General features: G+C 45.0%; 1 protein-coding gene across 1 annotated transcript in view; it reads left to right on the top strand.

Annotated features, from left to right (window-relative positions):
- Window positions 1–23,465, top strand: part of RAB22A (RAB22A, member RAS oncogene family) — a 284,054-nt gene that overhangs the window by 187,149 nt on the left and 73,440 nt on the right. The window contains exon 3 of the mRNA XM_078651959.1: window positions 13,495–13,576. Coding sequence (XP_078508085.1) covers window positions 13,495–13,576 — 82 coding nt within the window. The remainder of the gene's footprint in view (window positions 1–13,494; window positions 13,577–23,465) is intronic.

Genomic DNA, 23,465 nt, shown 5'->3' with positions numbered 1-23,465 from the left:
GAATATCTTCCATTTTGCTAACTGTCATCCCTAAATGGTTATCTATTTTGTTGATGCTAGCAAAAGCTGCTTTCTGTCTTGCCCTCTTTGCCAATATTTTGCCCGAATTTTCTCCAACTTCATATAACTCTGTCCTGAATGCAGAGACTTGTTGTGCAAATTTTGTAGCAAAACGTTGGTAAATCGTATTTTTTAGAGCTGCTAGTTTCTTTATAATGGTTTCCGTAGGTAATCCTCGCTTATATGACTGCATAAGTTGGACCTCTAAAGATCTAAGATTTTTAAGTTCAGAAGTTACCTGGACTCGGATTTCTTTTTGTTTGCTTAATGAGTAGCTAAGTGTTTCACCCCGTACCCCACATTTGAAAGCATCCCAAACTATTTCTGGTGATGCAGTGCCTTTATTATTAAGAAAGAATTCCGGAATCCAAGCATTCATGCGATCAACATAGGCTGAGTCATACAGTAGTTTACGGTCAAAAGACCATGAGCGGATAGTATTAACAATATTCAATGCAAACTTGAGTATTAAAGGATTATGGTCTGAGATAACTTTTGGAAGGACCTCATATTCTACTTGTGCTAAATCATTATATAATCCCTTATATACAAAAAAATAATCTAATCTAGAAAATCTTTGGTGCGGTGCAGAAAAAAAAGTGTGCCCAAACATACCTCCTCTTTTCTCATGGGCTACATCAGTTAGTCTGTACTCTTCGATGATCCCTTTAAGTGCTGTAAATACCTTCTTCTTCCTTCCCTTATATGGAATCCTACTATGAATATCAAATGTTTCTTCCAGATGTAGATTAAAATCTCCACAAAAAATAATATTGGGTGACCATTGTGCAAGCTCTACACTTAAAAAATCAAGTGCACTAGAGTCATCCAATATAGATCCATACAAGGAACATATGGTAACTAATAGTCCTCCAACTTTGAGTTCAGCAATCGCCCATCGTCCAGATAAATCCTCTTTAACTCCTTTAACTTCCCCCATTCCACGCCTCTTGAGTATTGCGAACCCTCGTGTTGTGGAACTCTGGCGAGAGCACCCTACCACTTCCAACCCAAGATCTCCTAGGGTCCCTCTATTAGACTAGGCAATGTGGGTCTCTTGAATGCAAACTACGTCCACCCGCATAGTTAATAACATCTGGGCCATTATACCTCTTTATCTTTTATCATTCAAACCACATACATTGATAGAGTATATCGATAATTTAGCCATTATAAAGCATTTTTAAATGGACTTGACTTAAACACAAACATATGAGCAACAACTGCCGAAATTCGATTTCTACCTAAAATGAATCTTAAACAAAAAACAAATACTTCCAGCTGTATGACCTTGCACCCCAAAAGAAGAGCTTCTTCCCACCAACCCCTTTATTCCCCCCCACCCCTCCCTTCCCCCACCACCCCCCCCACCAGATGTGTAAGGGCTATAGCCCTCATTGATGGTATGTGAGTATCAGCTGTGAGTTCCACCCGGGTCTGACCCTCCCGGCAAAATAGCAAAAGAAAATAGAGTGCATCTGGGACTAGAAAAGACAAAAGGGAAAAAAAAAAAAGAGGAGAGCAGTTAAGTAACTAAGCATATTGCTAAGGGGGTCAGCCTATTCAAACTAACTGCAATGTTAAACATAACCTTGTTCCTATAACACTTATTACATAGTCTCTAAATATTGTTGCGCTTTTATCTCCGATACAAAAAATAAGGTTCTTCCTTTATGCACAACTTTAAGTTTAGCAGGGTTAAGTAGGAAGGTTTGACCCCCCCTTAGCTTGCATTGGTGCCATAAGCTGTTTTAGTCTCCAACGTTGTTGAACAGTTGCAGCACAAAAATCTGGTCTAACAAAGAATTCGTGCCCCAGACCTTTTCTAGGTTTAGAAGGTCTTGCCAAATCATAAAGGATCTCGCGGAGAAGATAGTTCTGCACACAGATGAGAATAGCTCTTGGATATTTGTTCCTCCCTTCCTGATCTGTTTTTTGATTAAATGGGAACCGATGGGCTCATATAATTTCCTTATCCCAGTCCCATCCAGTGAGATCCTGAAAAGCATCCGAGAACAAGTCTATTACAAAGCGTCGAATGTCTTTCCCTTCTGACTTTTCCGCAACTCCCAAGATACGCAGATTATTGCGCCGAGCACGATTCTCTAAATCCGTTAACTTCCAGTCCACATCTTGCCTAGTACTGTCCAAGTCTTTGATTGAGTTCTTTTGGAGCGTTAACTCATCCTCTACCGCCGATATACGTGTTTCAGTCTCTTGCACTCTCAAGTTAGTGTCCGTACTGGACTTGGCCAATCGTCGAACAACATTTTGAAGTTTACGTACTGCTCCCTGAGTCCGAAGGCCCTCTGCCTTGGTTTCTTCTCTGTGAGTTAGAATCATACGGTACATTGAGGCCTGTAACTTATATATGGACTTTAAGGTGATCTCCTCAGTTTCCTCTAATAACTCAGGAATTTCAAAATTTTCATGATCAAATTCATTATTTACACCAGCCCCATCCCATTGAGTTTGATTCATTGCTGTTAAATTCTCCTTAGATTTTTCCTCTATGACCCTGCGGACTGTATTAGAAGCTCCTTCATTAGTTAGAAAGTCAGGGCCGAGCATGTCTTCCTCTGTAATTTGATTACACTCCTCCTCCGCCCAATCTTTTACCGGAGAGTGTTCCTCATTTAGGAGCTCCTCCTCAAGATCACCTTCTGATGCAACTGATAAATCAGACATTGAAAAGAATTGGCCCCCAGATTCTACAGAATCTGCATCATGTTGTTGTTGTAGGTCATTCGGTCTAGGTGAAACTCTAACACCCTCTACAGCCAGGCAAAGATCAGACCCTGCATCATCGTCGTTGACTTCCCCTCTTACACCAACATCTTCATCAGCTGGAGCTAAAGCAGCATCAGTTTTAGCTAATTGGTTTAGATTGGTTTTATCGGGGTTAGAGCGTACTGTAGCCTTTGATGGAGACACTTCAATTGTAGTGCTTTTATTAGGGATAATTTAGGCTTTTTCTTAAATAACTCGGGTATTGTAGGCTCTTTAGAAACTCCACTTGTTTGTGAATTGCAGTTTTCTGGGTCTACTGTTGTAATACTGTTTGCAGTATTTGCAGCATTTGCAGAATTCGCAGCACTTGTGGAGTTAGCTAAATTGGTGACCCGGGTCCAAAGAAGGTGGGAAAGAAGCCGGGTTGCCATTGGAAAAAGAATTATAACCTCTGCCCGGGCTCATATAATTTTGCCGCTGCCTGGTGTAAGAGTATCCAGAGCCTATCAGGGTTTCCCCTTCGGCCCACTATCCTAACTAAACTGTTGTCACAGAACGTGGGGTCGGATAAATCACCGCCACTGGCCCCGGGACTTTGGCTGTCAAACGTAAGAACAACCCTACCTTAGTGCGGCTGGCCGCTAAGGTCCCCGCTGATAGACTGTTGCCTCGTGTGCGGGCTGACGGCGTCCACTGGCCCCCATTGTGAAGATTTGCAGATGAGGGAGGGGGCCTGGTGTTAGTCGGCGAAGTGTCAGTTTCCCCTGTAGCCGATTGCGCAAGGCCGGGAGCGCTGTCAAGTGAGCGCTGGAAGGAAGGGGCGGGAAGCTGAGGAGGCCGGTCCGTGTCAGTACCCTCCCTCTCTGACGAGCGTGGAGAGGGCGGGACACAAGGCCGAGAGAAGCGCCGAGGGAGTCGCGGCCTAGCCCCCGCCCGGACAACTGCTGGGAACCTGCAGCGTTAGGGCAGGGAACCGGTCAAAGCCGCAGAGACGTGAGTTGGGCTGAAAGCGGCTGAGCGAGCGTACTGATAATTGAACCGGCAGCAATCTAGTAAGATTGTAAAAGTGTTGTGAAGAGCACCAAGTGTTGAGAGGGCTTCACCGCTGGCTTCAAAGTTTAATAAGGAGTTGCTGAAGGACACGGAAGATAAAGGAGGGGGGGGCATACCAGACAGAACAACTTCCCCACACAGTTTCACGGAAGAGGGAAGTTAAACGGCAGTAAGTGCAAGTTCATTGGGAACTGCAGAGTCCATCGAGGCTTTGCTAGATAACGAAGGATAACTGACGGGCCGAATTCACTGTCCCCGGATGAACTGTCTACAGAGCAATTTAATTACTTACTTGCCTGATATCTTAAGCTGATCCACATCTGTGTGTGTAGAATTTATGAATGCTAAAGTTTAAGGCTTAGGCGGGGTGACCGAGTACAACAGAAGTGCCTAAAGCCTGGTCTCCTCTCAGATAAAGGAGGGGGGATGTTAAATTGAGATGAATTACACTGCTATTCCGTTTTAAAATGTTTTAACAAAGTAAGATTTTCCAGAGAACCAAAATACTATGTCACTGGGAGTGTTTACAAGGACAAGTAACTCAAATGCAATGTCAGAAATGTAAATGAGGTAATGATTTTGTGAACAAGAGAAATATAAGAAACTAACCAAAAGAAAATATAAAGATGTTCTACTTTTCTAAATAAGGTGTGGTGTCTCCTTTTTGGTGGATGGGCGCTGGATTACTGTGAAAGGTGTGAAGCAAGTATAATGCAATTGCCTTTGGGATAGTTCTTTCCACTCTGTGCCAGGCTACCCTATGTGGACTGGGTACCCCAGGTCCAACATATTGGTGATCAGTGGTGGGATAAGAGCTTGTGCTTGCGTCCACTTAGCAGTAGCTCAGTGTCCACCACGTACCTACACCTGGAGTTTTCTCCTGGCGGACTCCCTAATTAGAAGTTTTGTATTTCCAAATTCTTTTCTGGTGGTGGGTGGAGGTAGCCCTTAATTAACGCCCTTTTCTTAAATTCTTCAAAGTGACTGTCTGAGACCCTGTTGGCAAAATGGAATTTGAATTGGAGGAGTTGGATACCTACACTGCGGCCCAACTCAGGGAATTTTGTCAAAGTAAGGGGGTGTTTTTCAAGCGTGATGCGAAAAAGGGGGAACTCCAAACCAGCTTGAGAGCATGGGTGGCAGCTCATCCAGATGGGAAGAAGGAGGAGGAAGAGGGGTATCGGGACACTGTCATCGGAGTGGAAGTACTGTTCAAACCGAAGGGGGGAACCTTCTAACAGGTCCTAGGACACTTTCGAGGGAGGGCAGTAGTGACTCTGTAAGGAGCTTGACCGAAGCCGAATTAGCTGACCGGAGAGAGAAAAGGCAGTTGAAGTGGGAGCTAGCTAGGTTGGTGAAGGAGAGGGAGGAAAAGAAGATGGCTCATGAATTGAGTTTAAAGAAGTTAGACCTCAAGGCCCTGCAAATGGGGACTCCTAGTACTCCTGTTAGTGGCAGCATACCTAAAGAAATCACCAGGGAACCCAGACCCTATTTGCCAAAAGACGTGGTCGCCAGTTACAGTGTAGGGGACGATATTGCAAAATGGTTGGCTGCCTATGAGGTCTCACTAAGAGCCCATGGGATATCAGAAAGTCACTGGGGGGGTGGCCTATACAAATATATAACAAAAACACTACGGTGGGGGGGGACCTAGGGGAAGTTTACAGACCACGCTCTGGATACAATCCCCAGGAAAGCCTATAAACAACAAAAGGTACCAGAGGGTCTCAGAAGGTGTGCCCACAAGGAATAGAGAGCCAACCAATCCCTGCAAGTCAAAGTGATGCGTCACAGAAAATTCTCAACAAGATGAGGAAAATACCCATCAGTCACCATATGGATCCGCCCTTCATCATTTGGGATTTTATCCGTACCACCCGTCTGAGAAGCTCGGTGCCACACTTAGAGGTCAACCCGGTGGTAAGGGGGTTCCTCACAAGGTAAAGGCAGTGACAGTGTGGTATACCACTCGATGTTTATGAGTGGCCCCAAATATGGGACTGGGGTGTGCAGTGCTAGAAAGAGTGAAGGAGTGAAAGAAACCAAAAAAGAGTGTATTTAAAATTGGTTTGGAAAAGGCACTTGACAACAAGTTTATTCGGTGTGTGCCTAACATACCAAAGTTTAAAATCAATACAACCTAAGGCTGACACCAGTCGGCCAGGACGCCGGCCCGGAGTACTGACGGAGAGAGCGGTGCTTCATTTTCCTCTGAGCTGCTGCCAGGTGGGGTGAGGTCAGTCCACCTTGCAGATCGAGTGATCAACACAGACTGTAAGGGCATCTGGAGCATTCAGGTGACTTTATGCACTTGTTTTCGTTATCCTGGTGTCACCCTTCACTTTATTTCACTTGGTGCAGTAGTTTTAATTGTGTAATGGTCCTGACGAATGCAAGGGAATAATAGTCCCAGTATTGCAGAAACTAGTTGACCTTTCCCTACCTCAAGCAGTCTACATTATGAGACAGCCTTAGGTTGTATTGATTTTAAACTTTGGTATGTTAGGCACATACCGAATAAACTTGTTGTCAAGTGCCTTTTCCAAACCAATTTTAAATACACTCTTTTTTGGTTTCTTTCACTCCTTCACTCTTTCTAGCACTGCACACCCCAGTCCCATATTTGGGGCCACTCATAAACATCGAGTGGTATACCACACTGTCACTGCCTTTACCTTGTGAGGAACCCCCTTACCACCGGGTTGACCTCTAAGTGTGGCACCGAGCTTCTCAGACGGGTGGTACGGATAAAATCCCAAATGATGAAGGGCGGATCCGTATGGTGACTGATGGGTATTTTCCTCATCTTGTTGAGAATTTTCTGTGACTCATCACTTTGACTTGCAGGGATTGGTTGGCTCCCTATACAAATATATGCCTCCAGTGGGGAGGGATGCACTTCTAGCCCTAGAGCAGGAGGAACAGACTAACTACCCCACCATGAAAGTGGCGCTGATCAGGAAGTTTGGGCTGACTCCTGAAAAGTACAGACAGAAATTCAGGAACAGCCACAAACTGGCTACACAGAACTGGGTGGATTTCCTAGACTATGCCAAGAAGGCCCTAGAGGGTTGGGTGCAAGGCAGCGAGGTGGGGGACTACGAGGGGTTGTATGATCTAATCCTAAAAGAGCACCTACTGGAGAAATGTTTTCCAGAGCTGCAACAACACCTGGTGGACAGCAAACTGACTAGTCCCCGGAAGCTTGCTGAGGAGGCGGACATTTGGGCTAGTACCCGGGTGTCCTCGAAGGGGACTGGAGGGGATTCCCAAAGGACTGGACTGGGCGCTCCCCAAAAGAAAGAGGGGGGATATAAAAAGAGGGAGTTTTCAAAAGGCCCCCAAAACAGTTTCCAAGGAAAGGGATCAGGATTCCCTCCTAGGGCCAACCCGCCGAAAAACCCTCATCCTGACCATAGTCAGCAGCCAAGGGTTGTCCGCTGTTATGAATGTGGTGGGATTGGGCACTACAAAGGAGATGTCAAGTGCCCAAAGAGACCACCCCTATCCACTGGAGGAAAAGCTCCGGGAGTAGCTAGTGTAGTGCTCGGGGAGGAGTTGCCCTTAGATAACGGAGGGGAATGGGCGGGAGTCATCTTAGTGTCCCTGGGAGATCGGGAGATGGTTCCTAAGATCCAGGTGCCCTCAAATACTACCAAGTATGGGCAGTGGGTCACCATCAATAGCCAAAGAGGGGATGCTCTGAGGGATACAGGAGCCGACTGCAGAATAGGCCACTACCCTGTGGCCGAAGTTCCCTTTGAGTGGGAAGGGGTCGCAGGTCCTCTTCGAGTTGCCGTAAGCCCTGCCTTGCCAGTTGATTGTCTGTTGGGGAATGATATGGAGCACAATGCTTGGAAGGAGGTGGAATACCGGACTCACTCAGAGATGCTGGGTACACCTGACTGGACCTGTGCCAGCACAAGGTCCGCGACTACCCGGAGGGGGAGTTCGCCAGGGCTGGAGCCTGGAACAAAGGCACAGCTGCCAAAAAGGGAAAGATCCGGGGACAGGAGACTCCTGCCTCGGCATCCACGCCCCGTGAGATGGATAGGCCACCTGTGGTGGTGGACCCGGGGGGGGGCCTACCAGGGAAGAGTTTTGTCAGGGCCAGAAGGAGTGCCCTACCCTTGAGGGTCTGAGGCGACAGGCCGAAGCCCAGGCAGCGGGTAACATTGTAGGGAACTTCCACATTTACTGGGAGGATGGACTCCTCTACAGTGAACCCCAGGCTCCAGTGCACGGTTCGTCACGGGCCTTGGTAGTCCCCAATGTTACCGAGCCTTTCTCTTAGAATTGGCTCATGAGATACCCTTGGCAGGACACCTGGGTCAGTACAAGACCATTGCCTGGCTTGTCCCCCATTTTTACTGGCCTCAAATGAGGGTGGCGTCTGACACTTATTGTAGGACGTGTGTGTCTTGCCAAGCCAGTGGGAAAACAGGGGTTAAGCTAAAAGCCTCCCTGGAACCACTACCTGTCGTTAGCACCCCCTTTGAAAGGGTGGGCATCGACATTGTTGGGCCATTGGATCCACCCACTTCAGCTGGTCACAGGTTTATCCTGGTTCTGGTGGATAACGCCACTCGGTACCCAGAGGCAATTCCTTTGAGGACCGTTACTGCACCTCCAGTGGCTAGGGCCCTGATGGGGATTTTTACCCGAGTGGGTTTCCCCAAGGAAGTTGTGTCTGACCGGGGGACCAACTGCATGTCAGCCTACATGCGGGCTATGTGGAAGGAGTGTGGGGTTACCTACCGGTTCTCTACTCCTTACCACCCCCAGACCAATGGTCTGGTGGAAAGGTTCAATAAAACCTTGAAAGGCATGATCAGAAGTCTGCCTGAGAGCGTGCGGAGGCAATAGGAAGTCCTCCTACCCTGTCTGTTGTTCTCATACAGGGAAGTGCCACAGAAAGGAGTGGGCTTCAGCCCCTTCGAACTTCTGTACGGGCACCCTGTTCGTGGACCTCTCAGCCTGGTGAAAGACGGATGGGAAAAGACTCCCAGGAAGCTTCCCCAGGATGTGGTGAGCTACATGCTGGCCTTCGGAGCCAAATGGCTAAGTTGTGGAAGCAAGCTGCTGACAACTTGGAAGCCAGCCAGGCAGTGATGAAAGAGTGGTATGACCACAATGCTCACCCTGTGGAGTTGGAGCCTGGCCAGAAACTGTGGGTGATGGAGCCTGGAGAGCTTAGTGCCCTCCAGGATCGCTGGACAGGCCCCTTTGAGGTGATCGAGAAGAAGGGCAAGGCCACTTACTTAGTGGACCTTAAGACCCCCCGGCAGCCCCATCGGGTGCTCCATGCCAACCGCCTCAAACCCCACCATGAGAGGCCCGAGGTCATCTTGATGATGGTGACTGATGGAGCAGAGGAAGAGGAAAGTGAGCCTCTCCCTGATCTATTTTCGTCTCAAGAGAAGGATGGGTCTGTGGAGGGAGTGATTCTCTCACCATCCCTAACTCCTGAACAGCGGAGGGACTGCCGCCAAGTCCTGGAGCAGTATTCCTCGCTGTTCTCCCTTATACCGGGAAGGACCCACCTGTGAACCCATGATGTGGACACAGGAGACAGCCCACCTGTGAAGTCTAAGACCTACCGGCTGTCAGATAAGGTGAAGGCCAGCATTCACAGTGAAGTCACTAAGATGCTGGAGCTAGGAGTGATTGAACATTCAAGTAGCCCCTGGTCCAGTCCGGTGGTTCTGGTACCAAAAGCTGCCCCACCGGGCACCACTCCAGAACTCCGGTTCTGTGTGGATTACCGGGGACTGAATTCAGTGACAAAAACTGATGCTCATCCCATCCCTAGGGCGGATGAGCTCATTGACCGGCTGGGAGCTGCCCAATATCTGAGTACTTTTGACCTCACATCAGGCTACTGGCAGATCTCCCTTACAGATGGAGCAAGGGAAAGGTCAGCCTTCTCCACGCCTGAGGGCCACTACCAGTTCTGTGTGATGCCCTTTGGGCTCAAGAACGCTCCTGCCACTTTTCAGCGGCTGGTGAACAAGGTCCTCTCCGGGATCGAGGCCTTCTCTGCTGCTTATCTAGACGACATTGCCGTCTTCAGCAGCAGCTGGGAGGACCACTTGTGTCACTTACAGGCTGTTCTCCAAGCCCTGAAACAGGCTGGCTTGACAATCAAGGCCAGCAAATGCCAGATTAGGCAGGGGTCGGTGGTGTACCTAGGCCACTTGGTGGGCAGGGGAACAGTGCAGGCCCTCCAGGCTAAGATTGAGGCTATCATGGCCTGGGAGCCCCCCAAGATCCAAACCGAGGTCCGAGCATTCTTGGGCCTCACAGGATATTACCGTCTCTTTGTGAAGGGGTATGGCACAATTGTGGCACCCCTAACTGAACTCACATCCAAGAAGCAACCCCGACGGGCAGTCTGTACAGAGGCCTGTCAACGAGCCTTTGACACCTTGAAGCAAGCAATGTGTGCAGCTCCGGTCCTAAGGGCTCCTGATTTTTCCAAGGAATTCATTGTCCAAACGGACGCATCAGAGCATGGTATTGGGGCAGTGTTATCGCAACTCAATGAAGACGGTCTGGATCAACCTGTGATCTTCCTGTCCAGAAGACTGCTTCCCCGGGAACAGAGGTGGAGTGCGATTGAGCGGGAAGCCTTTGCGGTGGTGGGGGCTCTGAAGAAGCTGCGGCCATACCGGTTTAGCTCGCACTTCATTGTGCAGACAGACCACCGTCCCCTTCGTTGGCTGATGCAAATGAAGGGAGAGAATCCCAAGTTGTTGGGATGGTCAATCTCCCTACAGGGAATGGACTTCCGGGTTGAACATCGGCCTGGAGTGGACCACGTCAGCCCTTTGGGTGGTCCCTCCTATTTATTTATTTATTTATTTATTTATTTATTTATTTTGTTCCCTTCTCACCTCCTAACTTTCTTTTATTTTTGTGTCCACTAACATTTTTGGTGTTGTCTTAGGGCTTTGGGTGCCTCATCATATCCACTTAATCCTGAGGCACAGGTGCCCTTTCAAAATGGAGAGTAGGGAAACATAAAATAGTGGCCTGCCAACTGCCAATTTTCACCTCAGGGTCTGTGGCCATAGGTTTGTATGAGGAGTTCTAGAACCTTCTGGACCCCTTTGGACTCACCTGGCCTGGACTATAAAAGGTGGACAGGGGCGGCCATTTTAGGTCTTAAGTTCTTGTGAAGGAGTGAGAGAGAGGTCAGGAGTGGAGGCTGCCTGTGGGGAGGACGGTGCACTGAGGAGGGGGGAGGTTGTCTATTACTGGACTTTCTAGCCCTCTCAGCTGACGCTACCCCCTGCTGGCCGATTGAGCCCTGAACCTCTCAGCCTTCTTGGGAGTAACTTTCCCCTTGAACTCTTGTGAAAAACCCTGTTTCAAGTTTGACAGGTGAGGGACATCTGACCCGGGTCCAAAGAAGGTGGGAAAGAAGCCGGGTTGCCATTGGAAAAAGAATTATAACCTCTGCCCGGGCTCACCTTAATTTTGCCGCTGCCTGGTGTAAGAGTATCCAGAGCCTATCAGGGTTTCCCCTTCGGCCCACTATCCTAACTAAACTGTTGTCACAGAACTTGGGGTCGGATAAATCACCGCCACTGGCCCCGGGACTTTGGCTGTCAAACATAAGAACAACCCTACCTTAGTGCGGCTGGCCGCTGTGGTCCCCGTTGATAGACTGTTGCCTCATGTGCGGGCTGACTGCGTCCACGGGCCCCCATTGTGGAGATTTGCAGATGAGGGAGGGGGCCCGGTGTTAGTCGGCGAAGTGTCAGTTTCCCATGTAGCTGATTGCGCAGGGCGGGAAGCTGAGGTGGCCGGTCCGTGTCAGTACCCTCCCTCTCTGACGAGCGTGGAGAGGGCGGGACACAAGGCCGAGAGAAGCGCCGAGGGAGTCGCCGCCTAGCCCCCGCCCGGACAGCTGCTGGGAACCTGCAGCGTTAGGGCAGGGAACCGGTCAAAGCCACAGAGACGTGAGTTGGGCTGAAAGCGGCTGAGCGAGCGGACTGAGAATTGAACCGGCAGCAATCTGGTAAGATCGTAAAAGTGTTGTGAAGAGCCCCAAGTGTTGAGAGGGCTTCACCGCTGCCTTCAAAGTTTAATAAGGAGTTGCTGAAGGACACGGAAGATAAAGGAGGGGGGGCATACCAGACAGAACTTCTTCCCCACACAGTTTCACGGAAGAGGGAAGTTAAACGGCAGTAAGTGCAAGTTCATTGGGAACTGCCGAGACCATCAAGGCTTTGCTAGATAACGAAGGATAACTGACTGGCCGAATTCACTGCCCCCGGATGAACTGTCTACAGAGCAATTTAATTACTTACTTGCCTGATATCTTAAGCTGATCCACATCTGTGTGTGTAGAATTTATGAATGCTAAAGTTTAAGGCTTAGGCGGGGTGACCGAGTACAACAGAAGTGCCTAAAGCCTGGTCTCCTCTCAGATAAAGGAGGGGGCTGTTAAATTGAGATGAATTACACTGCTATTCCGTTTTAAAATGTTTTAACAAAGTAAGATTTTCCAGAGAACCAAAATACTAGGTCACTGGGAGTGTTTACAAGGACAAGTAACTCAAATGCAATGTCAGAAATGTAAATGAGGTAATGATTTTGTGAACAAGAGAAATATAAGAAACTAACCAAAAGAAAATATAAAGATTTTCTACTTTTCTAAATAAGCTGTGGTGACTTCTTTTTGGTGGATGGGCGCTGGATTACTGTGAAAGGTGTGACGCAAGTATAATGCAATTTCCTTTGGGATAGGTCTTTCCACTCTGTGCCAGGCTATCCTATGTGGACTGGGTACCCCAGGTCCAACAGTATTATATCGGTATTGTATGCTAGATGGGATGCTACTGCCCTATGTGGTAGTGCCGCTCTCTAGTAACGGTTTGTGTATTTACACTGCGTGACTTTTTTTTAGATTTGGTGCTCAGGGTGGGGGTAATCACCCAATACCCCGCAGTCTAGATCCCTAATGGATCCTTTATCAAAATGCTAACAGGCCCTAGCACACATATGGGAATACTTTATACACATTAATGGTGCAACACGATTATGACATAGCCATGCATAGTAGTGTTGCTGTAGATTTAATAGTCATTCCAGGTGCTCCAGCCAATACGTGTTTCGTCGCTAGGGGGATATGACCCCCGACTTCCTCAGGGCTGTACTGTTTCTGAAGAGTGTATTCTGCCTTCCTGCCGGTTGTAATTCCGTCCCGGCCGTATTTGGGTTGGGAGAAAATCCCGATACTCGTTTTGCGTGGTACTTCGTCTGACACACACGTACTTCAGTGTCGTGTCAGTGAGTCCATACAAGCGAGGCTGTGATTAGCCACCCGTGGCAATGCACTCTTATTAGCGCCCTGACTCCTTGTGGTCAGTCCTCGTTTCCTTCCTTCCATGCGCTGCGTTGACTAGGTGAGACCTAAACCTATATAATCAGTTGTGAAGTTTAGGGCGCCACTTCTAGCTGTTCTCTATTTTACTTGACCCACTGCACACAGCACACTTGTACTCCAAACACACGCCTATGTTAGTTAAAAGGAAATGCCAACCTATTAACTTTGTCTATTTTTCAGTGTCTGTGAAAGCAGTTTATGTATATTTATAATTTTTCTTAATAAGCTGTTGTTTTTCTTCTTTTTTTCAGGGCATCATTTATGACTAAGACAGTGCAGTACCAGAATGAACTTCATAAATTTCTAATTTGGGATACTGCGGGACAGGAACGGGTAAGTGCACTTTGTTGTTTAATAGTGTCCAAGAAGACTGGACTTTGGGATATAAATAACCTCACATGTACAGTATAATCAAAATATGGAAAATGAAACACTGATCGGATTTTGGTGTCATCTTGTAGAATCCCAAGACGTTCAGGTTTAAGAGAAGAATTGATACCTAGGTCTCTTCAATGCCTTTTCTCTCACGTAATGCTACTAAATAGTTGAACAGAAATGGAAACAATTTAATTGTGCTCCTCTAAAGACCAGTAGCCCACTCTGCAAATGAGCCTATCTTCTGTAGCCCAATAATTAATCCTATTTAATGTACAAAATATAATCGACAATTACACTAAGTGTATGCCTAGGTCTTACATGTCTTCAAATATACACCAGGTACCCAACAGTTTTATGATTTTCAACAAGTAGTCAAAATATCATAAGAATCAACAGTGATGCTTCTTCATGAATTTTGCTTTTATTTTTTTCTCAAAAGTAACTCTTATTTGTAATTAATCTTTAAAGTGTAAACAGCCAGACCTCTCTCCCTTGTTTTACTGTACTAAACTTCTTTTTCAAAATGAGAAAGGAAATATAAGGAAAGGAAATATAACCACCACTGCTATATCATTCGACTTTTCAAAAATAGTAATTTACAAAAAAAAACACATTAGTTATGACCGATTTAAGCAGTATATTTCAGCAAACGGTCTCTGGATTACGTCTGTGAAATATAAATCTTGAGCAGCTTTCATAAATACAACCATATGTGACTGATTCTCATTTTTTGTTGAATTTGCTCAAGTCCATTGGGAGGACATTCCTGATAACATTGAATCATGAAGTTTACTTGATCTGTCATCAGGAGGTCAGACGATGGCATCTTTGTATGGAACCAGGGAGAAAGATTATCACACAATCTCAGCTATGACTGTGTTAATATGGGAGGCAGACCCAATAGTGGGATTAATGAAGGCTGAGTCAGCAAGTGGTGATTTATGCAACTAGAATGTAAGGTGTAAGGGAAGATTCAGATTTCAACAGGTTAGAGGGTTGAATGAATTTAAGTGATATGGTAGCATACCATAAGATGAGCACGACACAAAGGAATGGCATTTGAACTCCCTGTATCAGAGCATCCCTTTGTCCCTCTGGTCAAGAGACCTCTTTAGCCATTTATTAAATTCATGCATTTTTATTTATGATTTTTCAGAAAACAAAAGTGTGTGTATATATGTTCATACAGAAGCTGTGTGTTAATGGTCGATTCAGACGTCATTCATATTTTGTATCCACCCTCCACTGCATACAGTAGGAGGGCACTGGCTCTGCTCACTATGAGTGACATTATTGCAATAATATACACATGCAAAGTAGTGCACTTCTGTGCCAGGACTTCTGAGCCAATATTTCTCTTCTCTTGTTATGTTTACTATGTTTTGGCTTTGCCAATAATTTTTCCACCTAGCCTGCCAATTAAGTTTTATTTAATTATTTTCGGGGCATAATGCCACGTAGTTGCCAACTGCTCTCATCAATTCCACGCACTCTCTTCTTAGTCCCCGATAAAAGGCATGGGCTATCAGTTCACATTGACTGAATTGTTCTAAAGCAAAACCAGCTCTTACGCACTCTAACTTCTTTTTCGTGTGGTGCTACGTAGTGTAAGAATGCAAAATCTTTGTTCCTATAACCACAAACGTGCACATATTGCAAACACATTTTGAAATGTATCTCTCATGCCCATGTTGCCTGTTTCTCTTGTCTGCATATCTATTGATTACTATTTTCTCATAATTATTGCACCTGAAGTCTCGCTGCTCCTTTACCAGGCTTCTTACTGATATCATCTGGGCTGTCTCTCCCTGCCCTCAATGGCTCTCTTGTTTTAACTCTTTAACTCAGTCTCTGCCCAACTCTTTTTGTCATCCCCTTAGGACTTTAACTCTTCACTTCTGTACCACTAGACCACTCACACTTTTAACCCCCTTCTATACCTTGTACCCCTCTGTAGCCTGTCTTTGTCTTTCTTCACACAAAGTTTCTGACACTCTCTCGTACTCTGAGGTCTCTGCTCTAATTTCTGTTGGGCCTAAAGTCTCATTTATCTCCTTGTGTACACAGCTATTGTGCCCCTTTCTCATTGGATATCATTGGTCTTGCTCTTGCACACTGTGGTGTAATCCTTCTTTCCCTCACCTGTTCACTTCTGCACAGTCCCTGGCCCCTTAGGACTCACTGCTCTTCAGCCCTCAGTTGTGAGCTCTTGATCTCCTCTTCTGTCATCAGTTTGCATCCTTCTCTCCTTTACCTGGTTTCTCTCTTCTAGGCCCTCTGCTATTACCGGCCTCTCTTCAGCCACTGTTGTCTAACCCTTGCAATACTGGCTAGTATGCCACAGCTCCCTCTTTCTCATTCCCACCCACTGACAACTTGGACAACATTTGTTTTGTCAGTGCTAATAAAGGATCCCCAGAATTCTGCAGTTACAGGCCCGCTCTATTGGCTTTGTGAATGCTTGTTTCACATGTTATGGATCTGCCAAAGTATGCAACGCTACTGGTGTGGTGATACCACTGTCTTTTCTGATGCTATTGGAGAACTGATTAGATACACAATCAATTGTTGTAGAAGTCTTTTGCCCATGTTTAAATGAGGTATACGCACTGCCAAAAGTATTGAATTGTCACATGTTTAGCTAAAACAACAGCATGTTCTGTTGTGCCAAAAGAGGACTAAGTACCCAGAGATACCAAGGTTGCCACCAAACCATTTTTAAACCTAAGAGTTTTTGCTTTTGTTGTGGTGGTACCATGCATTCCAAAACTAAGAAACCATGTCCTACCAAAAATGTTACTATTATCCCACTCATCAACTGAATTCCCCATAGAAGTATTATCAGTGGAATCTGCGGTACAGGTTTGAAAGGTGTCGAGAGTGGGGGACCCCTCAGTAAAAGTCTCTGTGGTTAGATGTAGGCTTGAGGTTGGTTAGCAACCTTTTTCTCCAAGAACCCCTTTTTGAGCTCCTTAAATGTGTCTAGGTTTCAATCTGTGTGTTTTCTCTTCTTGGAGACCTTAGTTGACTTTGAGCTTAATTCTTTTTGAGAGGGGGATGGTAAGCCCTCGAAGAGTTGCCTAGCAAGGAGGAGTTGCCAGGACTGTTTCAGTCACATCAGTTTGCACTCAAGCAGCGTCATCACAGAAGAGACCAATTTATAAATGGAGGCGTCCACTGCCTCCTAGAATTCTTCAGTGCCAGGCAGGAAAGACATAGTCGTTTTTCGCTTCAGACTGGAGCATCTGGCAGATTGGACTGCATGGTTAGGGCAATTATGCTGAGGTTACCAGAAAGTTCCTACATGGTCAGTAAACCACAGTGAGCATGCGCCTTATAGCCTTATACTGTACACCCCTTCTCATAGCAGGGTAGGCACCCGGATCAGTGTCTTCTCACTATGTTGTTTGTTACCCGTCCCCGTGCATGGTGTACATTCAATCTGATCCAGAGTCTGGGATATAAATGCAGACCCTCGTGACGGGCGTCACACTCGGGCCAGCGGGCAAAGATAGCAGACTCTGAGCTTTGCGCTCTGCAACCAAAGCTGGTTTGAATGCGAATTGGCCAGTCACTGAGGTACGCACTGCTCCGTTCCCAGGTGGGATTAGGAACGTCCTCTAGTGGTCGGAAAACCACGTCAAGCGCGCAATGCCTGCCTCAAACTTTCAAGTTTACAACAAGAGTGACTTACAAAACGTACATTCATATATTAACAAAAAGCTGCTGTGGTAGCAAATCACTTTATAAATGGGTTTTCTTGGTGTGAAATGTAATATGTTCACTCACCATTGTGAATATCTCATACATAGTTTCAGTTCCGTTTATGAAAATGTTGGTTGTGTACGTGAGTGGAATATTTTCTTAATCTCAATTAAATATTAACTGAAAGACCAACAGTTTTTCTTGGTCTCTTACCATTGTTTCAAACGATATCAGTTAGACTGTCTTGTAGTGAATGAATATACAGCATTTCTGAAATTCGAATACAATTTATGCAGTGTTGGACTTGAATAGTCATGCGTACAGACTGGCTTTGGTTTACTAATGACTTTAAGAGCTTCTGCCTAGGCTCTGTTTTCATCACTGTACTGTCAATTGATCCATCTCTTTAGCCAACCTGCTCTCTCATTAATGCAAGGAGGTAGACAGTCCTACCCCCACCTGTATGCCATAGAAGCAGAATAGCCAGTTTTGAAAAGCACTAGCAAGTGAACCTGTTGTTGCCAATGCTGGAGAATCTTCCATAGCTGACTCAACAGGGTTTCACCAGATCTCCAGTATGTTGGTGCCCTCCATAGGTTTCTACTGGACTTTTTCACTGACCCTGCAGGAGGTAAGGAGATCTTTCCTGGAAGCCAAGTAACTCCTACGGGCATTCTCTGTCAAGTACTTCATGTTCCCAGCCGGTTTGTAAATAGACCACCCTGAAAGGTTGCACTTTTTTTGTGCAACCTGATGATGCGCTGGAGTTCATTAGTTTACATCTACAGCCCAGAGGTGCGCCCAAGTCAGTGATAAGTAGACCCAACACCTCTAGGGGTGGACGTATGCAGGATAACTCTACTCCAAATGAGTATGACTGATTCCTTCCCATGTATCCAGCTATCGTAAATGTTGTAACATGTTTTGTAGATGAACACGTGGCAAAGTGGCTCACTGATGTTGGTTCTGTGATTCTTTCATACTTATAGGCAGCTACACTTGCAGACAAAACTAAATATGGCAGCAATTGGTAATCTTACTAAGGTATTGTGAATATTTTGCAGTTGTATTAAAGTTCAATCATGGCGGCCACATTTATAACCAATTTGTTGGCCATCTTGGATGGTAAAGCAATGAAACACGATGGACAACAGAATTCCTTAAGGGTCTCCTGCTTTAGAGGAAATGGCTTTGTGGGATGTGGCATACTGCAGATGATCTGAGCAGCAAACAAGAGACCAGGTAGCACTTCCTGGAGAGCCGTACTAACCTCTTAAGAAACATAAAAATGAAAAGATTAGAAGCAAGGTGTAGTGTAGTTCCTATCTTCCCAATAGGCTCTGCGCATTGGAATAATACCTACAGCAGTAAAGGCCTAGGCCAGGCGTTAACTAGGTCTACTACTGTCGATACTAGACTTAAGTTTTGGGTTTGCCAGCGTAGCTCAGAGTTCGCTAGAAACTTTCTCGAATGTTCAGGAAAGAATTAACTCCCCTGATTAGACAAGAAGGGATTTAGTTTCTGACAACCATAGAACATGACAACTTTGCTCTCCCCTAATCAAGAGTGTATCTCCAGAGTCGTGTGAGCACAAGGCAATTAATTTACTCAGTCAGTACGTGCATTCTTAGTCTCATCAGATTGTAGAGAAAAGGAAGAGACGGGCGTGTTCAATAAAAAGGTGTTATTTATTGATCAGTCTCTTTTCTCGTACAAGAGAAATGGATCGATATTATTGCAATACTTATAGTTAAGTAAAGTGCATACATTAAAAGCAATAGTATAAAATAATACTGTAAAAACATTGATATGGTTTCTGAGCCATATGATGTTTAAAATGATTAAAATATATTTACATATACATTTCACTAAACGTACTCAACTGGTGTTTCTAAATACGCCTACCCCGTGTACCTGACCTAAGTCTAATGCGTGGGCGGGAATAGAAAGTTACAGTTTAAGTTAAGTTTGTTTTTGCCAAGTGAATAGCTAAAGAATTCTCTGTGAGGGGTTATTCAGTTCTGTACCTGGAAGTTAGGATGAATGAGGAATGGTATCTCTTTCTCTGCTCTCGATATTCCAGGCTGCCTGCGAGGGCTGCCCGAAAGCGCCGGTGCTGGGTCTCTCGGCAGGAGATAGCAGCGCGTCTCTCAGCGCGTCAGGAAGGCGGGGCTGCTGCCAGCGGGGTCTGCTCTGCTTCTGGGCTTCGGCAAGTATGGCTGCTCCGTCTCGTCACCACGCGTGTGTTTGCATAGGGCAAGATCGGCAATATTTATACCTTAAAGGTGCCGAGATTGACGTAAGGATGGACATAGATACGTCAATAAAGATGTCATACGACTTGCTCGTTAGCACATTCTTTTACTGAAGTTCTCTGTGAAATCAAAACAATGGCCGCACGGATTTTCCAGGTTGTCATAGGTTTGATTTGTTATGAGAACGTCGTATGCCTTATCAGGGGCTGGAGGAATGTCGCTTGTCTAATTAGATCTCAAGCGTTATGACCTAATCAGATAACACGTTCCTGTGCCGTAGTGTGACTGCGTCAGATAACGGTATCTGCATCATGGGGGCTTTTCTTGCCTCATGGGCTGACTGTTAGTTAACTTGATAGTTAGTTTAACCAGAATAGGGTCAGGAATAGGGGGATCGATTCAGAACCTATAGGAATACATGACACCCACTCCACGCTAACTATGGTCATATTTACTAATCTATGCATAGTATAACATAGTACAACATACTATAGAGTATAGTGTATACCTCACCACCCCAAAATACATAAATGCATTTTGAAATTTTCAAATATACTGAAAAATTGCAGTCATATATATTGTATGCACTTAAGCTATGAATTAAACGCTAAAGTAAACACGCATTTGTAGACATTATTGCTCATTTGGTATATGAGAAATACACATGAAATGGCTCTTAATATGGCTATACAGAAAGAAAGTTCGAGACCATTTCATCACATAATAAAATATTTCTGAACATACCAGCGGGCAACTAAAGTTTATAAAGTATCTAAAAATAGAAATCTTAGTTCTCTAGGAATAGTTTCTTACTTTAAGCAGAAGATAAGTGTCCCGAAAATTTTGTAAGAAATAATTTGGGGCTGCTAAAAAACTGCTGTCCGTGAACTGGTGGGAAAAATTGTTCATGTGACTTTATTTTTAAAGTTGAAGGCCGAATTCAGGGAACGCCGTGTGCGAGCTTGCTCAAAAGTCTCTATTTCTGTTCTGGAGAGAACATCATATCATTAAGGCTTTCGAAAAAACTGTCAACAGCTTCATGGGAAAGTTCCACTAAGTCGGAAATAGGTGTAACCATGCATTCGTGCGCATGATTGTCTCCATTGACATTCTGATTCGCATTGCTGACAGAAGGTCGTACCTGATCAATGCTGCTTTCATCTTGAACCTCACTACTTTTAATCGTAGTGGTGAAGATTCCACGAATGCCGTCATCAGGATTGGCAGCCTTTGAGGGCAGCACAAAGCGTGAACCTTGGTAGGAACCAACAATGTATCTGCATCCACTGGCGCATCCGATTGTAGCGTCAGACAGGTGTCTAACACGCATTCTTCTCCGCATAGCAGACATCTTAATACAGGTAAAACACACCTTTGCCACATTGGTCGAAATGATAGAAACCAAGTCATGTTCAGGTCTCTAAGCCGGGAGAGTCCCAGGATTTTTGATATCCGGTCCCGGTATCCAATGGCTAGGATTGTATCTTCCATTGTCGCGAGAGTTTGTTCTGTGACATGGGTTGCCATAACGAAAAATAAGGACTAAGAATAGGATTCCTGCAATTAGTCCCAGGATCAGGGGAAGTCCGCCAAAAATCGAATGGACGAAATCTGGAAAAATACCCAGTATGGCTTTGAATGGTGTTAATGCCATCGAAAATACTGTCTTAAATACCTTTTGAGACCCCAGTGGTATCAGAAATATTTAAGATTTCGCTCAGGATTTCCGCGAAATGTACGGGGGAATTAGTCGATAATAATGTATGTATCTCTGCAGTCGTCCTTGCGACTTGTAGATCATACGTTTCTTTTGATGACATGAGCCTTGTAGGCGTCTGAAGAAGCACTGTTTTCATTCTGCTTAAAGTATCTATTCGAATAGAAGTAATTTTCAAATCGGGCCATGCCCTTGCCTCCCTGTCTGGAAAGGAGCTGGGGAACAAAGAACGTCCACAGCACTTGACCTTCGCAGTCGTAGTGACTAGATAAGGAGTCCCGGGCATAAGACTACAACATTTGCGGTCTACAATAAGAATGTAACTCCCATTATAGAGTCTTTGAAAGAATGGTTCTATTTCAGTTGCAGGTGCGCCTTGCTGGTGACATGAAAGGTTGTATGAATTCCCTTCACAGGCTCCATGCAAACTAATTCCGTTACACAGAAGCGTGCCGCTTAGTGACATGGCACAATTGTTGCCACTAAGAAACACTTTCTGTCCTTTATTACTGACACATGCATGTGAATAGGGCAGGATCCAAGTTGTTTTAAGATACCCCTTCCCCAATTTCTCGTACATGCCAGCCTGTATATATTTTTGGCAGTATTGAAACCTGAAGGTTGAGATTGGAATATTTATGATTCCGTGGATTATCCATTCACTGACAGGTCGTTCTGACATTGTCATTGGTAATCTTTCTAGTTTTTCAATGCTCAAGATTGTATAATCAGCACCCTTTTGCGCCATACCGATTTGTCTATCAGTAAGGTTAAAGATTTGGAATAGTGACGTTGTGTTGATTAAACGCCAAGGCACATAGCCTGAACGCAGATTTTGTAACGTCCAGCCAAGCTGTACAATAGAACGTAATTGTGACTGACCATGTTGTAATAACAGTAAGTCTTGCGATAATATATCGATTGCTGAAGACACAATGCTGTCCAATGAAAAAATTCTGGAGGACAGAGTCATTAACCCATTGTCCACTACAGAAAGTGATTTTTCCAAATTAATACGGTCAATTTCCCGTATTCTCTCTGCTGTTTCAATTTGATTAACCTTCCAGGCCTCATTGTATGCTGCATATACAGAGGCTGCTATGAAACGCTTTTGACGCTGTTTGCGTGGTCCCATTATGAAATCACGCAAGTCAGCACCATCAGTAAGTAAAGTTAGGTGTTGCTTAATTTCAGGCAGTGTGGAAGTTTGTAGCCACTGAAGGCATAATTTGCCCACACTGTAGGTTGTTATTATCCCTGGGTGATGTCTTTGGGGATATCTAGGGTCTGGCCTGGTCATTTTGAACCCCTGTGTTTTATTCAGGAATCTGTCTTGACAGTTATTTGTATCTGTGGGCCAGATTAACCATTGTTTCCAATTAGGATGTGTTCTGTTTTGGTTTAATATATGGTTTACGTCTATCTCTTCATCTGTATCAGAGTTATTGCTAAACATTATTGGCTTTGGAATAGACGGTTTATTTGAATCTTTGATTTTGGCTAGGCCAAGACAGGTGGTTTGTTGAACAGTGTCATTTAAAAATATCATTTGTTCTGGGATCATGCAGGCTCTAAACAAAGCTTCTAAACCCTGTACTTGCCAATCTTTTGTACCCCAAACACTTTTCAAATCAACATTTTTGTCCCAATAATCAAATCCAAAAGTATTCATTTCTTCGAAGAATGAATCTGAATATATCAACTTTGTGTTGGTTATCATGGTTTTCATCCCTGTCTTGTTTGACAATTTAAAATAAAATGTTTCAGCATTACTTGTGTTAAAACCTGAAAAATATTAATATTTGTCGTAAACGGTTCTTGAGCTCCCTTTTGGAGGTGTTGCACAATGTTCCCATTGATTATAATTTAAAACATTTCTAGGTTGTGCAGATTTATGTAAAAAATGGTTACCATAGTGGTTATAGCAATACATACTATCATAATTTGTAGAACCTTGCAAATAATCATGTTTTGTAAATTTAGCAGACATTACTAAGTCAGACATCATGTTATTAATGCTTTCGAAGTCCCAATCATCAGCAAATGAGTTTGGTTTTGCAAAGTCACTCAAGGAGATCTTGATTTGGTGTGGATATTTCAGGATCTCGACCGGACCATAAATTTCATAGTCAGTGTTGTCCCAGGCTACCCCACCAGGTATAGGATT

This window comes from Lissotriton helveticus, chromosome 7, assembly GCF_964261635.1.
Source record: "Lissotriton helveticus chromosome 7, aLisHel1.1, whole genome shotgun sequence".
NCBI classification, from domain to species: Eukaryota; Metazoa; Chordata; class Amphibia; order Caudata; family Salamandridae; genus Lissotriton; species Lissotriton helveticus.
Note: the sequence above shows the minus strand (reverse complement) of the source record. Positions and strands in the feature narration are given on the sequence as shown.